The sequence below is a fragment of the Crassostrea angulata genome, chromosome 10, assembly GCF_025612915.1.
Source record: "Crassostrea angulata isolate pt1a10 chromosome 10, ASM2561291v2, whole genome shotgun sequence".
NCBI classification, from domain to species: domain Eukaryota; kingdom Metazoa; phylum Mollusca; class Bivalvia; order Ostreida; family Ostreidae; genus Magallana; species Magallana angulata.
Window position 1 is genome coordinate 47,583,617 of NC_069120.1, and position 16,837 is coordinate 47,600,453.

A 16,837-nucleotide genomic window follows, 5' to 3' on the forward strand; every position below is an offset into this window, starting at 1 on the left:
TCATTGGACTTTTGCTATATATTCTGTTCATATATATTAATGATTTCTTATGAGAGAAAGTATAAAATAACAAATATACATTTCAAGTACATGTAAGTACTTAATTACTTTTGTCTTCGTGATGACAAAAAATATTTGATTACATGCGAAAAAGTTACACGATATTTGTTAGAGTGAAGATAGAATATGTTTTATCGTAAAAATGAATAATGTCCCACGGACCCAGTTTTACAAAGAAAATACGTGTACGTTGGTGAAAAGGTGTTGAATTCTTCCATTCTGTGGATTAAATTTTTTAGATAAAAGGTATTTGCAGTCTGAAAAAGGTTTGTTGTGATGAATTTGACTGTTATTTTCAAGGCAACTTCATTAACTTTCTCCATAATCGTTCCGGAGCGATTCTGCAATTTTCTGCTACATTACGGGTATAACGGAGGCATTCTAACTGTGGGGAGTGCCTTTCCCGAGACACAGTTAGGTAGCAAGGGACAGTTTCGAATAAAGTACCCGTCAATATTTTTGTAAAATTGAGAGTTGCTGTACTTGAAGGCTTATGAGTGTTGCTAAAATTCATGAAATGATTTTTAATGATTATCATTAGTTAGAGGGGTGTCTCTTGTTGAAATTGATATGCAATATGTAGGCCCCTTATGTTAGGTACATGAGAATCAGAAGTAAAATGCGAAACCTGCGGCTATGACTGTTGTGCTGACTTTACACAGTGAAATTGCAAGTTACAGACGGGAGGTAAAATAACACGAAAAGTAGGTGGATGGGACATTGTAAACTATACACTGGTAAGTTTCTGACATGTGATAGTGCAACATGCACGCGGTACGGAAGGTCAACCCTCTGCAGGGAATTAGCTGGGGGAGGTCTAAAAAGCTGAAAAATCATGAAAAATTAGCAAAATATGAAAGGGTCAAAATCTCATAAAAACCAGTATGTAGAGAATTTTACAGGTTTTGACTAGTAATTTTCTCCAGAAATTGGTGATTGGCCTTATAAAGAGTGAATTAAAGGTATTTGTGCTGAATGGGAACTGAGGAAATTCTAGTTACAGAGTTCCGAAGACATGCATCCCTTGGCTACAATGAATTGTATCAAAAAAACTGTCCCCTGCCACCTTAGATTTACCAAACTAAGGAAAGTGTAGTTTATTTCTCAAGAATAAAAGATATAGTTTAAGAAAGAAACATTTTATATAGAAAACATCTACAAATCTACAAATAATATATATACAAGCTTATCAACACATACTGGAGTAAAAACTGGCTCAGTCACTCACTTAAGAAAGAAGAACCTGCTGGGTTGAAGCATCCACGTGGTAGAAGCTACCCGATGTGTGTGACATCGCCACAACGATAGTTGTTGAACCCTGCAGGGCATGTGACAAAGGTTGGAAGATCTACGAGGTAGAACTTCGTCAGTACGAGAATACTGAGACGGACTGAATTGTACAAGCAATTAAAATGATACAAGTAATTATATTGCAATTAGCAAATGAATACTTAATGGGGAAAAATATGAAATATTAGGGCAAATAAATTGACTGAGCCGGCTCTTTTTGGCATTACCATGGCAAAGTAAGATAAAGGTGAGTGGCGGGGATGGTGGTGGATAGCTGGTGCTGTAGCTGTCCAAGAACCATCCGAGATAAGAAGTCACGTGACTGGACTGATGGCTAGGGGGCATTTATCCCGGCCATCTGCCCATTACATAAGTAATCAATTCGTAGTGCTTGATAGCAGATACAGTTGCAATATTTTAGACATGATAATTACGTACAAAGCTGTAGTAAAATATAAAGGTTGATAATGGATGAATATGAATTAACACTATTCTTAAGAAATAAACCACGCTTAAACAAACTTAAGCTTCAATTTATTTCTCAAGAATAAAAGATATAGTTTAAGAAAGAAACATTTTATATAGAAAACATCTACAAATCTACAAATAATATATATACAAGCTTATCAACACATACTGGAGTAAAAACTGGCTCAGTCACTCACTTAAGAAAGAAGAACCTGCTGGGTTGAAGCATCCACGTGGTAGAAGCTACCCGATGTGTGTGACATCGCCACAACGATAGTTGTTGAACCCTGCAGGGCATGTGACAAAGGTTGGAAGATCTACGAGGTAGAACTTCGTCAGTACGAGAATACTGAGACGGACTGAATTGTACAAGCAATTAAAATGATACAAGTAAACTCGGGGAGGTGTTGATGTTAGCTTCCGTGAGTTTTTCTCGCAGAGTCGATGCCGGCCAATTAAGATAATTACTCATATCCAGAGCATTACCCGTTGTTTTTTGTCTCTTCGTTGAACGTTTTGGTGCCATCGTCACAAGATTCACTACACAAGAAATTGTTCGATCTCAGGAACACAGAATGTAAATTTTACACAAAATGTTCACGTCTTCTTGAATATAATTATTCAGAGAATTAGTTTCCAAACGTAAAATTCGTCGATGGGTTGTCAAATAGATTAAATCCGCAAGATTGTAAGGAATTGATAATAGCTGGTGCTGTAGCTGTCCAAGAACCATCCGAGATAAGAAGTCACGTGACTGGACCGATGGCTAGGGGGCATTTATCCCGGCCATCTGCCCATTACATAAGTAATCAATTCGTAGTGCTTGATAGCAGATACAGTTGCAATATTTTAGACATGATAATTACGTACAAAGCTGTAGTAAAATATAAAGGTTGATAATGGATGAATATGAATTAACACTATTCTTAAGAAATAAACCACGCTTAAACAAACTTAAGCTTCAATGAAATTAATACCATTATTGTAGGCTTATAGCTTTGTTATGCAAATTTCAATAATAAACTGTGTCGATGTACCTATTCGTAAGTGTCCGATATGCAATGTCAACCCGTGCACGCACGGGTCAAAGTCTAGTATACCATAATAATTTAATTCTGGTTGCAACGCACTTTCTGATTGGCTAAAAAATAATTTTATTTCATATAAAGAATGTTGCCTACATCAAAGTAAGACTAACGTCAAAAATGTATCAATACGCCTGACGTTACGTTTGAATTTTGTACAATTTTATGTCATTTTAAAGGTCAAATGACCGTTTTTATCTACAATGAAGAGTAAAAAAATTAAATTATAAGCAGTGAATAAATTAAATGCTTATAAAAATGCATGTTTTTCTACTTGAAAATAAATTCATTGAATTAAGATACAGTTTGGTATTGTTTCAAAATGACAGATGTACAAAATATTTCCTTTATATTATTTTAGCAGAGTCAGATGCTTGTGTGTTAATTAAAATAAAGTAATGTGGGATGTTATAGATATCTTCTACAGACCCAAATTGCTTATGTTATCTTGGCAATAATGCACTATATTTCATGTAAACATGCATGTACTGATTATCTAAGTAGGTCAAAGTAATCTTATTATAGAATCTGCTTTGTCCGCAAATTTATGGTACTCTGTGATAAGATTTATACATGTATATTTTAATATAGAATCTTCCCTTCTTTGTTCAGACCCTGTATCAAGGGGGATCAGACAGTGTGAATGGTCAACTACCATGTATTTGTACCTGGTATTTTACCAGTAAAATTCTGTCAATACCTTCTGAAGATGGATATAAATTAAAGATACATTGTGTAAAACAAAAATGTGACATTCCTACTTAAAACTCATGTACCAATAAATAAATAAGAGAGAATGAAAAGATCCATGGAAATTTTTTTAATGTAACAATACTCCTTAAATTGCATTTATGCAGTCTACCTATTATGCTCCTTACTAAAGCAATTTCATTTTTTTTCAACCTTTGTTTAACATTTACAAATGATAACCAAAGTATCTTAAACATGGATAGATTAGCCTGGGTTAAACAGGCTGCATCTAATAAACTTCAACATCTCATCTCAGTACACAGATCAACTTCAACCACTCATGAATACAAAACTTAACTAAACAGTTTACCAATATGAATTGTTAGAAAATTAAAACACAGGCTTAAAATAACATTTTATTAATAATAACAATAAAGAACAAATATTGCATGCACTGTGTACATGTCTTACAAACTGTAAAATTCCATGATTAAATCCAGGAAAAATCCTCATGCAGTTTTATAACAGTTTAGGCACCCAAAAGCCATTAAATCATGTTCCACAGATCCAGTCAACCATTTGAGACAATCATATCAATCATATCAATGTTCCATTTTTGTTTCACTGTCATTATTTGTGTTACTTTCACTTTCAGAGTCACTGTCAATTTCCAAGTCTTCAACATCATCACCATCTCCCTCAGCATCATCATCTTCATCATCATTACCTGTCAGCAATATCACAATACAATGAATGCAAAACTTACAACTTTTTCTCTTTATAATCATGTATCATGATAAAAAGCACTGAAAAAAATTGTCCAAAATTATCATACATGTTTGGTAACACCATTATTTATCTGTCTGATATGTATGTTATATAAATTTGAAAACTTCAAATAGTGTATGCCTTACCTGGACCAAGCTCTGCAAGCAGTTCTTCTGTGTGCTTCAATAACCCTTCATCCTCATATTTTGTTTTCACATATACCTTTGAATAAAGAATGTAAAATTTGGTTTCAATAAATCCAGTAAAACAAAAACTTCAATTGAAGCAAAAGAGGGAAGAACTTGTATTCAAAATGATATCATAATTTTTTAATTAAAAACCTCTTGTATTTCAGTAATTTTCCTGTACCTTTTACAAACAAGAGGCTCATGGGCCACATCGCTCACCTGAGGAACAATAGGTATGATAAAATCAGCTTAATGGAGTCATAATACAAACAATCTGGACAATGTACAATAATACATGTAGATCCTGTATAAATAAAATCCATTTTTCCCACTGGATATTCTTATGTTTATAATCCCCTTTCTAACATGATGATTTTATAGTCATATCACATGTTGAGTATTGCAGTCCTCAAAAAGATCCTTTACAATTGTTTATATATGGGATATTAAGCTACATCAAACTCTGAACCTTCTTGTGAGGCCAAAGAATTGTCCTGGAGCCAAAGTCTTAACAATTATAAAGAATCATCTGGCTGATTAGTTTCTGAGAAGAAGATTTTAAAAGATTTACTCTATATATTCCTACATGTATATAAAACTTTGACCCCCATTGTGGCCCCACCCTACCCCCGGGGGGTCATGATTTTCACAACTTTGAATCTACACTACCTGAGGATGCTTCCACGCAAGTTTCAGCTTTCCTGGCTGATTTGTTTCCGAGAAGACGATTTTTAAAGATTTACTCTATATATTCCTATGTAAAACTTTGACCCCCATTGTGGCCCCACCCTACATTCAGGGGTCATGAATTTCACAACTTTGAATCTACACTACCTGAGGATGCTTCCACACAAGTTTCAGCTTTCCTGGCTGACTAGTTTCTGAGAAGAAGATTTTTAAAGATTTACTCTATACTCTATATATTCCAATGTAAAACTTCGATCCCCCATTGTTGCCCCACCCTACCCCCGGGGGTCATGAATTTCACACCTTTAAATCTACTCTACCTGAGGATGCTTCCACACAAGTTTCAGCTTTCCTGGCTTTCTGGTTCTCGAAATTTTTCATTAATTTCTAATTATCTCCCCTTGAAAACGAGTGTGGCCCTTAATTTTCACAACTTTGAATCCCCTTTGCCTCAGGATGATTTGTGCCAAGTTTGGTTGAAATTGGCCCAGTAGTTCTTGAGAAGATGTTGAAAATGTGAAAAGTTTACGGACAGACGGACGACAGACAAAATGTGATCAGAATAGCTCACTTGAGCTTTCAGCTCTGGTGAGCTAAAAACTCTTACAATTTAAATATAACTGATCTTTAAGGCCAAAAAAAATTAATCATTAGTTTCTCGACCCAAAATTTTGAAATTTTGATGAGGCAGGCAGGTTTTTTTTTTTTATTTGTGTACTCATCAGCAGATATTCATCAAGCTGATACATTGGCAAAGTTTAAATATTTGTTTTAATTTGTTCTTTTTAGCTGTTTCTGTTTCCTCTTCAAAGGTTGAGTTTTTGCAGATGAACAAACATGACAAATGGTTTGTGCCCCTGCTTCGTTTTGCGGCCCATCTTTCCCCTCCACAGTAACAACACAAGTCTGAACTGAAATAGGGGAATTTCTATGGCATTTCACTATTTGAATTTGCCAATTAAAAATGTATCAAATAAAGCATTCATTTGGGGTGTTTTCTTATCAATCTTCAGTGCCTTGAGGACAGAAATCAAGAAAAAGTAAATTAGACATCATAAAATTCTCGAACAATACAATTGTCCTTTATTCCTGCTACTAGGCAATATCACAGAGGCTTCAATTTCTTAAGATAACAGAGAAATTTCAGTGGTAGTGTTAACAGGGACCAACCTAGAGCAAATTTAGTTTAGGAAGACTTCATTTCTGAAATTCTCCCTCACAGAAAAATAGGGAGAAATTTGAGAAATCAGCTTTGAAAATGGCATAATGCTAATGATAATACATGTATAGAATATACAGATTCAACCTTAATTTGAATTGGATTAAAAGCAAGTCAATTAAAAATAAAACAACTCCTAAAAAATTTGAAATCTTATCCATTTTTGAGGCGCATCGCTATCAGCAATGTAGCCTCATTGCTGTCAGCTCACTTCTCTCGGCTTATATACAAGCGGCGTCATAGAACTCAAGTATCAATGCGCCAATAAATGTATAGTGCCGTTCTGATTGTAACGTATTTTCAACCAGGAACATATATTCAGTATTCGTTTATAAAATATCAACAAATCATTACAATAGATATCTTCTTTACACATTGAAAAAAAAAACATCCACATCAATGAAAGAACAAACAAAGATTAATACGCAGATGAGAGAGACTGGCAATGCCTGCAATATTTACGATAGGGACAGAGGACCAGTCAACCAATGAGATAATTTGCATAACAACAGTTCTTACTTCAATTTAAAAGCGGCGACGTTAATTGTTCGAATATCGGAGGTAAAAAATATGTAATAATTTTGTATATAAATAATTCATATTAAAATGAGAGTAAGTTGCTGTCTTCCTATAGCTAAGAACAGATTTCGTATTTTATCACTTGATAAAACGAATAAGACGATGTCCAACTGAATGAGGAAAAGTGCGCCACCTTCCCCATGTGTAGAATGGCGATATTTAACAACCTGTAGTGATGTTTTTAGCTACCTTCAATGTGATGCGCTGCTCAGGCCTTCAGGCCTTTGATTTTAATTTAATCTATTAGGTGTATTCATACATTTTGTAGATGAAATGTTTCGTAATTGTGTTAGCCAAATGACAAATGAAATCAGTCTATGTGTTTCAGTGTATTTTGAGGTACATGTATTAGTCCAACCCTTTGACCCAATTACAACTGTCATATAGTTGGATCTGTTTTATTTTAAAGATAACTGTAGACAAACGGTTTAAAATTATTTTGGCACGAACTTGGCAGAGTTATTAACTAATTACAAGTTATTAACTAATTGTAATATCAGCACCTAAAGTTATAAACATCCGTTGTAATTTTCAGTGCACAGTATGAGAATGCATCGTATTTATAACCTCTAAAAATAAGACAGTCGCTGGTTATTAATCACAACAGGATTTAACTTAGGCTATGAAAATGTCTTTTGAATTAGATGATTATCATTTTATTGCTTTTGGGGTTAACTTTCACGATCGTGAACTCAGAATACAGGGCAACTTCAACCTCTCTTTCTGAGGAAATTCTGGCGAAGTTACCGACCACAAAGCGGGTACTTATATTCACATAAACTTGTATTTAGCCCAAGTAGCCCCTTAGGTTGGTCACTGGGTAGATGTGTCAGATAAAATAACGTTTTTTACTGACAGAGACAACCCTTTATTCTGAGCGTTTGTTTACATTGATTTTATAATAGAGAAAATCGATATTGATAAAATATGAAAAATCCGGAAAAATTACGATAAAAAAGTTTGATGCGGCGGTGATTTTACTGATGCGGTGGTGCCTGAGAAACAAATCATTAATTCTTTTTGGCCTAAAGAAGAAAATCTTTTGTTAAATATTGTAACTTACCTCTTTACATTTCTTGAGATAAAATCTTGCATTTGATTTGTAATCCTCCCCTTGTAAATAATTAGCCCATCCTATCATATACCAAATCTGTGGGTCATCTTCATTCTCATCCAGTAAGCCTTCCAAAACAGTAACTGCAGTCTACAAATATGAATCAACAGGAAATATCTATAAATATGACCACTAAAAATGGTTCTATATTCTTATAGAGATAAAAGTTCCATGTATGAATGTTGTCAGATACTGTAGGCCCTAAATTCAACAAATTATAAAGTTTATAGCTTTCAAAGTTATAATCATAAGGTGTCAATTCAATTCAACAAATTAGCTTTCAAAGTTATAATCATAAGGTGTCTTCCCACTTAGCTAAAATTCTGAGTTTTCTCGGGTGATTCTAATTTGCTAAATCAAGATGTTGATTTAGATATATGCATGGAGAAGAGAAGTTATCAATAAAATTGTTCAAACAATTTCAAACCCGAATTTATATAATTGAGTTGAATTTGTTAATTTTTTTTTTTTAATTAAAAAAAAAATCATTAAGTATAGAATGTTTTCTTCTTTCTCAGCTCTGACTCCCACAATCAAATATACAAAATTATTAAATGGCACCATTGGGCAAAATGGAATTGTACCTCAAATTCTTCTACTTCTATCAATATTTTGGCTGTTGTTACTCTGGCATCATAGGATAGAGGCACTACCTATTGAAATGCAATAAAAACGATAGATTTTAGCCTCAAACCTGAAAAGTTGACATGAAGTTCAGTTTACACAAACAATTACAAAATGTACATGTACATGTATATAAACATGCTTACAGAATATGATATGTTTGTCAAGTGTCATCTTAACATACTGATGAATAATTCCTTTTCCTATAGATGCAACACAACAATTTGGGGGTTTGACTTACCTCCACGGGGTCACTTTCTTCATCTGTAATTTTGTCCTGGTCAACAGCTTGATAATGTGGTAACCATAGTGATGCACTTTTTTTTATCATGGATAAAGCCTCCTAAAAAACTGAACAATTTTGAATATCCAGCACAAATACTATCTAATATTTCTTACCTGGTAGTAAGGAACAACAAATTTTCTTATCAATAGAGATGCCTTTAAAAAACATTCATTCTACAGAGTGACTTAATTTTGAAAATTACATTTAGTTATAATGAAGCAGATGGTCCACACAATATCTCTACATTCATCTTGTTCGTCAATCAATTATCACACTGTCACACACTACCTGTTTATTTTCCTTAGATAGATAGAAGCTGGCCTTGAGTTGGTAGGCCTCGGGGTTTTCCCCATCAGCCTCTATAGCTTTGTTGATAGCGGTCTCACACTCTGATTCAGCATTAGGTTCATCACTACAAAAATTTTTTAATTCTGTTCATATAAAATATTATGTATTCGATTCATGTAACTTAAGCACTATCTAAGAATCATATGTGAAGGCTTTAAAGCATCATTATACTAAAATCAACACTTAAATCATTAACATCTGCATGATTTCTTTGGATGCATTATTTTTCAACATTGACTATTGGTACATGAAAAAAACTTTTTCCTTTGCATATGCATATTTATTCAAAGCATCAACAGCCTATACATGAATGCCAAAAAACCCAGAAAGATGCTGCTTGTATGTTTTACTTACCAGCAGTCTGTCATGTAGATTTCGGCCAGAGAACAGTATGCAGTAGAGATGTCCCTCCCACTGATCTTTTCCTCTCCCCCACAGGCTGCTGCTAACTGTGTCAAGAAAATCATGTCACTACAATCACATTTATCAGATAATTCTTCCAACTAATTTACAAGTTATAATTGTATCTCCATTTACCGGTATTCAATCACAAAATATTCAAACATGTACGTAGCACAGGTACTGACTAGTTTAACTATGATTTTAATAAAGCTCCATTTATTTTCCATTTATGTTTTACAAACACATAGTATAATATTCTCCTTAAATCTAAAATAATGTAATTGTATACCTCTTGAGCACTCTGTGCTTCTCGCTCTTTAACCATCAACTCAATTCCTTTCTGAAAGAACTGAATGGCTTCTGCTCCTTCAAACAGCTGACCAAGATACATATATTTACTGTGTCCAGTGTCAGGATTAACTTCCACAGCTCGACCAAAGCACTACAAACAATCAGTTCTTTAAAATTAATGTACCAATAATGTCGAATCATCCAACTTTCATTCGGGGCAATTTTATTTTACATTTGCCTGAGAAGAAAAGGTTCAATGACTAATTTTCGTGATCAAGGCTTTCCAAAAATAACTGCAACACCTTCCGCTATAACAAACCACATGAAAATTTCTTAAATTACGAATATAAGTGAGTTTACAGTACATATACATGTATATACACATGTTCATGAAAAGGGCACCATTTGGTTTTGTCCCCTGATTGATTGGGTTTATTCAATATGCAAATTATGAATTTATTGAAAACACAACAAACTTCAGAATGATTAGTGAACAAAATGTAGACAAGTTTATTTTTGATTTGCCAAAACTTTTATTTGAAATCTGAATTCCTATTATATGAATAGCGATTGTCAAAGTCGTAATACAATCATATCTGCCTCGATGTTGAAGGCGAATCTTAAGACCGCGGAACATTAACTGGCAAGATTGGAAATATACAGCTACATCAATTTCACTTGTTGCAGTCAAAACATTTGAAATGGGCGGGAACAAATTGACACGGACGTCTGAGAAAACATTGGATTGAAACTGTACATGTAGTTATAGGAAATGTATTTTCAATCCACCTCGGCATTTCTAACTTGCTATATACATTTTAATTAAAGCGATAGGAAAACATAATATTTAGTATCAGCAAAGTGATTGAAAAAAATTTATTTTACCAATAATATATAATAAGCATATTATATGAGAAGATCTCAATTCGGGAGATAATACACAAGGCAAGGCATTGTCCGATGACTTCAGAAAATCAGTTGTCACAAGTCTGATATAAAGTGGGGCCATAATTGAAACGGGGTGTATTCACAGAGAAGAACAGTTAAAGTTCCCAATTATATCCAATAATAGAATATATAAAATGTCTCATATAAGAAGTCATCGGACAATGCTTTTGCCCTGCGTATGATATCTCCGAATTGGTATCTTTTCAAATTTGCTGATTATATACTTATTGATGAAATAAAATGTTTTTCAACCGCTTTTCTGATACTAATTAAAATGTTTTCCGATCGCTTTACATTAGTATGCAAGTTAGAAATGCTGAGGTGGATTGAAAATACATTTCCTATAACTACAGTTTCAATCCAATGTTTTCTCAGACGTCCGTGTCAATTTGTTCCCGCCCATTTCAAACAAGTAAAACTGACGTAAGCTGTATATTTCCAATCTTGCCAGTTAATGTTCCGCGGTCTTAATATGGAGCAAAATAATGTGGCTCCATTTAATGTAAAATTTGTTTTTGTTAACAAATTTTGTATACCATTTTTCCATTGAAATATGGCTTATTTGACCAGGAAAACTAGTGCAATGGCTATTGTTATACACATATTAGCGGTAAAAAAACTGTTAAATAAAATCATTTTAAAGCTAATATAGAAGTTAATACAAAATCGGTCAAAGCAGCTTTACCAGTAATTTTGTTTTAGGTTTATAAAAATGTTAAGTACTAGGGTATATATAAAAAATGCAAATATAATTTTCAACACGAAAACTTCATTAAATATAATGAGTGTAACTGGACCTGCTTTGCAGCTTCTGAGTCTCCCAGCTCTAGAAGTAAGCTTCCTGCTGTTTCCAAGGCCCGGATATTGTCAGGTTCCATTTCCAAAGCCCGCTGACAAAATTTCTGAGCCAGTTCATACTGGAAACTATCAATGTATTCATCAACCTGTGTAATACATAAAGATGGTATGCATATATTATTTCACTGTTGGATCAATGTATTCATCAACCTGTGTAATACATAAAGATGGTATGTATATATTATTTCACTGTTGGGATTTTGAATACAGAATTTGGATTAAAAAAAAAAAATTAATCCCCCCCAAAAGTTTACCTGGGATCCCCAGCATTACAATAAGTTCTAGCAATGTTGTACACTATTTTGTAAATTCCTGACCTGTTACAGTAAATACCGTAATCTTTTTGGAGGGAATAACTGGGGTTAATTAAAAACGGCAATGCATGTGATTGCAAATCATGTACACCAAATTCAACAGAAAAGGTATTTCAATGATTAAGACTAATTTCAATCTGATATCTGATTAAACATGTTAAAGTGTGTTTTTTATCACTATTTTTTTTCATTTACTTTTTCAAGCTTTAATTGATGAATAGGAAAATTCATAAATTTAAAATAATGCTAACATTATCCCCTACCTCAAAATTGCAAAAAACAAGAATAAATCCAGTTATTGATTTTAGCATGCATTCAACTGAGAGATTGAAATTTCAACTGTTCAAAAATGGTGAATATGGTATGAATAGATTTAAAAAAAAATAATACTAATACATGTACTTATTCTCCCTTTTTACTAGCTTCAGAACTGTAGCTCAGTGGGAAGTTCGGGTTGACGGACTGTGAAGCTACAGATCCATCCAAACAAAAAACTGTGTACTTTAGAAACTAATCAAAGACTATATTCAGTGAACATTTTGATACCAAAACTCCAGGACACATTTTACTTTAGATTTCATTACTTTTAATTACTTGTCTTTGAATATCTTTTAAACACCCTCACCAGCCCAGTAATTAAAATGGTATGGTAAACATTTGCTTACACTTGTAAATCTGGCGACTCTTGATCCTGATGTGAATTTAACATACTTCACTTTCCATTAGGTCAGTTAGTGTGTTTAGGAAAATGTTTGAGGCAAGTAAAAAGATGAAAAAGATGAACCAGTAGTAAAACATCCCAGGGATTTTTTTGGTATAAAACCATTAACAGAGTATATTCCTAAATTAGTTTAGCAAATTCAAACTAAACTGTGTGCTATAAATATACATAAATAAGTTTAACAAGTTCAAACTAAATTGTGTGCAATAAATATACAGGTTTTTGTATGGATGGAACTGTATCTCCACAGTCCATCAACCCGCTTTGCCGTGGAGCTACCGTTTTTTACACACCTTGTCCAGTATCTGGTCAGCGCTGTACTGCATCTTTGTCTTTGCAGATGAAGACTTTGCAAGTTCTTTTCTAGCCTCTTGCAAGTTCTTCTTTCTTTCAACTGAAAATGTATAGTTAACAGATTAATGGATTATAAACAAATTTAACCGTTTACATACACAAATTTACATCAAACCAAAGTCTTCCAAGCAAATGAACGTGTGTATAAGAGGATAAATAGTTCTATGAAATGCATAAATTGTGAACATAACACAGTCACAGGGCTCACAGATTTGGTGGTAGGTGCTTTGAAATTATCTGAGACGAACAGGAAAATTTTCATAATCGACATATGTATTGTTTCTCTTTTATTCTTACCAAGTGAGGCACCTAACTTCTTTTTGAAGTTCTTTTTCCCCATGCTGTCAGTATGATAAAAATAAACACGTGTGTGAGTTATCATTCCATGTTCAATGTTACGCAGGCGCTTGAAAATCTTTTTTCACTGGAGAGCTTCGAAGGTTCGATCAGTTTACAAAAAATACACGATACTTGTTTATGACTAATAGAAAATAGACCAGTATCGTATTTTGAACCAAGGTACATTTATATTCTATACGAATTGGTTTGGGTTTTTTCTATGATTAATTTATCATAAATTGGTTAAGATATTACATATTACGTTGAAATCATGTTCAATAATTAGAAATCGAACACGTCCTTTTCGAAGGTCGATTGCGAACCTGGGTGACGGACGGCGTGCTGAGTGGAAGATGAAGTTCTACAGTGATAGTTCTATGTTGAACTTTTGTTGGGAACAGGTAGCGGTATCATTTTGGCAGCGATATCCGAATCCATTTGCTAAACATGTGTTGTCAGAGGATGTGATTTCGAGGAAAGTGATCGACCAAGAACTATACTCGAAACGCCTTCTGCGGAAAACCAACAAAATGACAAATTGGGTGAAGAAATTTTCGGGTGGTGAAAGTTTCACGTACATCGTCGAAGAGTCAATTGTCGATCCCATACGAAAACTTATTACGACTTACACTAGAAACATTGCAATGCAACATATCGTATCTGTTGAGGAGAAAGTTGTTTACAAACAAGATCCGGAGAACAAGGATATGGTTGTTTGTGAAAGGAAGGCATGGATTTCTTCTCCTTTACGATTTGGAGCCAGTGGTCCAGTGTGTTCTTTCGTCCATAAGAGATTCAAGAAAAATTCATTGAAAGCAACAGAAGGATTCCGACATGTCTTAGAAAGTATGTTCTCTCGCAATGACCAATCACTATCCATGAATATTCCAGGACAAATGTACATGTCAAAGGAGATGATGACAGAAGGGGCCAAGAAAGCGACAGAATATGCCATGAAAATCAAGCCGCTTATTCCCAAAACATAGCTTCTCATATAAGCAATGATACGAAGCGAACAAGATGGAATCATTCCTTAGTTGTGCATATGTCTTAAATGCCTGGTACTCCTAATTGGTGAATATTTCATCATTATTCCATTGATTGATGTAAAGAAAGCAATATAACTCTTGTGAGCTGAATCATACTGGTGCATTTTTATACATTTCAGAGACATATGTACATTTCATTAAAACAATGAAATTGTAATTAGTTTTTGCTTTTCATTTTACTCAAGCTGTATGTTTTACTATATGTGAGATCAATCTTGACTTTTGGTCAGTTTGTCTTAAAATGTTTTTTACACATTGGCTGGGGCATGGTCACAATTTTGGTCAAAAATTATTTTTTCAATTTAAGTGTTTACAATGCTTCAGTAAGGCATTTAAAAAGGCAACCAAAATTTGAGTGTAATTTGTTGAGTTATAAGCGAGTTACAAAGCTTATAATTCTTTGCTATGTAAATAAAGCTTTTGTTTACATTTTGAATGTTGAAGTGAAAATTCTAATTTTAAACACAAAGTGAATGTGTTAATCGTTTGGAACTGTTAAATTGTTAATTCATGCTTAAAATGAATAAGAGGATAGACAAATCAGTTTAAAAAAAGATTTTTACTGGTAAATTGAACCTATGTAAACAAAAACAGGGCACGAGCCCTGTTTACATGAAGAAGAATTGCGAGCCCTTTATCCTGCCTAAAACTCAACGACTGGCACCCAAATTTCATTTGATCATTAGAAATGCATTCATAAAGCACTGTAAATAATAAAATAAGAAAAATAAAATTTGACAAAAATCGTAACCATGCCCCTTTAAAGTTAAATTATATGTTCTCTTCCAATTTAACTTTCTAATACCACCAACTAACTCAGTTGAAAAGTGTTACAGTAAATCTTTTGGATATGGAAAAAGCACATATATTAAGAAGGCCTCTCACAGCAATTTTTACAATATTCCTTGTGATTGGATTTTTAAGTTAAAAAAAAAAAATCTGATGAAATGGATATACAGCAAATTGTTGATGTGACCCCCTAGTTGTAATTCAAAACTATCAAATTGACCTGCCAAATTCATTTCTCTCTCTCTCTCTCTCTCTCTCTCTCTCTCTCTCTCTCTCTCTCTCTCTCTCTGTGTTCGTGAGAAAGTCTCTTCAGTTGTCTGTTTGAGTAAAAGTAAATTATTGTTGTTGTTGATCTGGAGGTGTACATGTGGCTCCTGCTTTTGTGAGCCATATTAATAAATTGGAACTATTTAGCCGATGAGGGACTATAGCTCCCAGATTGTCCATCCAAATATTTCAGAATGGGAGCTACATATACAGACACTTCTATATGTGGTTCTGTCACCTATTAAAGAGTTGGTCATTATATACCGGTTTGTTCAGACTATGTAAACAATAATGCTTAATCCGAACAAAATACCGGTGGTAACATATTACATAACATTGCAGAAATTGATCAGAATACATGTGCAAGTATTTATCGTGTAACATTGAATATGCATGTATATTTATTATTAATAATTAAGAAATCGAATAAACATTGTCACAGAAATGATTGAACTAAACACCGCTTATGGATGCATGCATTTAAAACAGCTCAAAGGATCTGACAGTGTCTATTCATGTGGTAGAGTCAGTTACTGTGGTTTCATCAAGTTTATTAAAAAATTTGCATTTCAATGAACATTATTTAAATTTTATGGATCAACTCAACATTGAATAGTTTACCATGATAATTGGTATTCAAAGAAGTTTGATGAAACCATGATAGTATATATGGCTTTCTTACTAGCTGTGGTTTGTTGGTTAATATAGTCTTTGTTATCAGCCTTGGTACTCTCAGTCAGGTGAAAGATATTGTCTGTAAAACTTTCCCCCACAGGTTGGCACTCCTGTAAGGTTAAGTTTGAGGACCCTTTCTTAGGAAGGGGAAATGAATGTTGCAGAGTAAGATTTATAGTTTTATCTACATCTTTGCTAGCCAAAGGTTATTAATACACTACATTATTGTATCGGAAATCCTTGGCTAGCAAAGATGCCTCTGCAAAATTTGTATGCCAATGGACCCAGTTTAACCCCAAACAGAGGCAAAATCACTGTGTGACAGTTCTATGCAGATATTTTGATTTAACTGCATGGTGATGTCATATAAATTGTTGTTACCTTACAGTATCATATGAACACAATCAGATTTAAAACATTATAA

At 33.7% G+C, this 16,837-nt stretch overlaps 2 protein-coding genes across 2 annotated transcripts; one reads left to right on the forward strand and one right to left on the reverse strand.

The window, feature by feature from the left end:
• Nucleotides 1-3,996: 3,996 nt before the first annotated feature.
• Nucleotides 3,997-13,719, reverse strand: LOC128165522 (uncharacterized). Its single transcript, XM_052830159.1, has 11 exons — nucleotides 13,592-13,719; nucleotides 13,234-13,334; nucleotides 11,845-11,991; nucleotides 10,098-10,250; nucleotides 9,761-9,855; nucleotides 9,347-9,470; nucleotides 9,014-9,115; nucleotides 8,733-8,801; nucleotides 8,098-8,238; nucleotides 4,508-4,583; nucleotides 3,997-4,320 (listed from the first exon to the last, which is right to left on the reverse strand). Exons 1-11 carry the CDS (start codon nucleotides 13,674-13,676, stop codon nucleotides 4,196-4,198), a joined length of 1,218 nt encoding a protein of 405 aa, XP_052686119.1. The 5' UTR covers nucleotides 13,677-13,719; the 3' UTR covers nucleotides 3,997-4,195.
• Nucleotides 13,720-13,926: 207 nt separating this feature from the next.
• On the forward strand, nucleotides 13,927-14,839 carry LOC128165525 (PRELI domain-containing protein 1, mitochondrial-like). The gene has a single exon (XM_052830160.1). It carries the CDS (start codon nucleotides 13,987-13,989, stop codon nucleotides 14,617-14,619), a length of 633 nt encoding a protein of 210 aa, XP_052686120.1. The 5' UTR covers nucleotides 13,927-13,986; the 3' UTR covers nucleotides 14,620-14,839.
• Nucleotides 14,840-16,837: the final 1,998 nt, after the last annotated feature.

What these genes read in the sequence shown, in the direction of transcription:
- LOC128165525 (XM_052830160.1), top strand. Translation starts at nt 13,987, where the DNA reads ATGAAGTTCTACAGTGATAGTTCTATGTTGAACTTTTGTTGGGAACAG.
- LOC128165522 (XM_052830159.1), bottom strand. Translation starts at nt 13,676, where the DNA reads ATGATAACTCACACACGTGTTTATTTTTATCATACTGACAGCATGGGG. An exon ending in AAGCACAGAGTGCTCAAGAG is followed by an intron (nt 9,856 to 10,097) that starts GTATACAATTAC and finishes TTCTTGACACAG; the next exon opens with TTAGCAGCAGCCTGTGGGGG. An exon ending in ATCTACATGACAGACTGCTG is followed by an intron (nt 9,471 to 9,760) that starts GTAAGTAAAACA and finishes AAATTTTTGTAG; the next exon opens with TGATGAACCTAATGCTGAAT.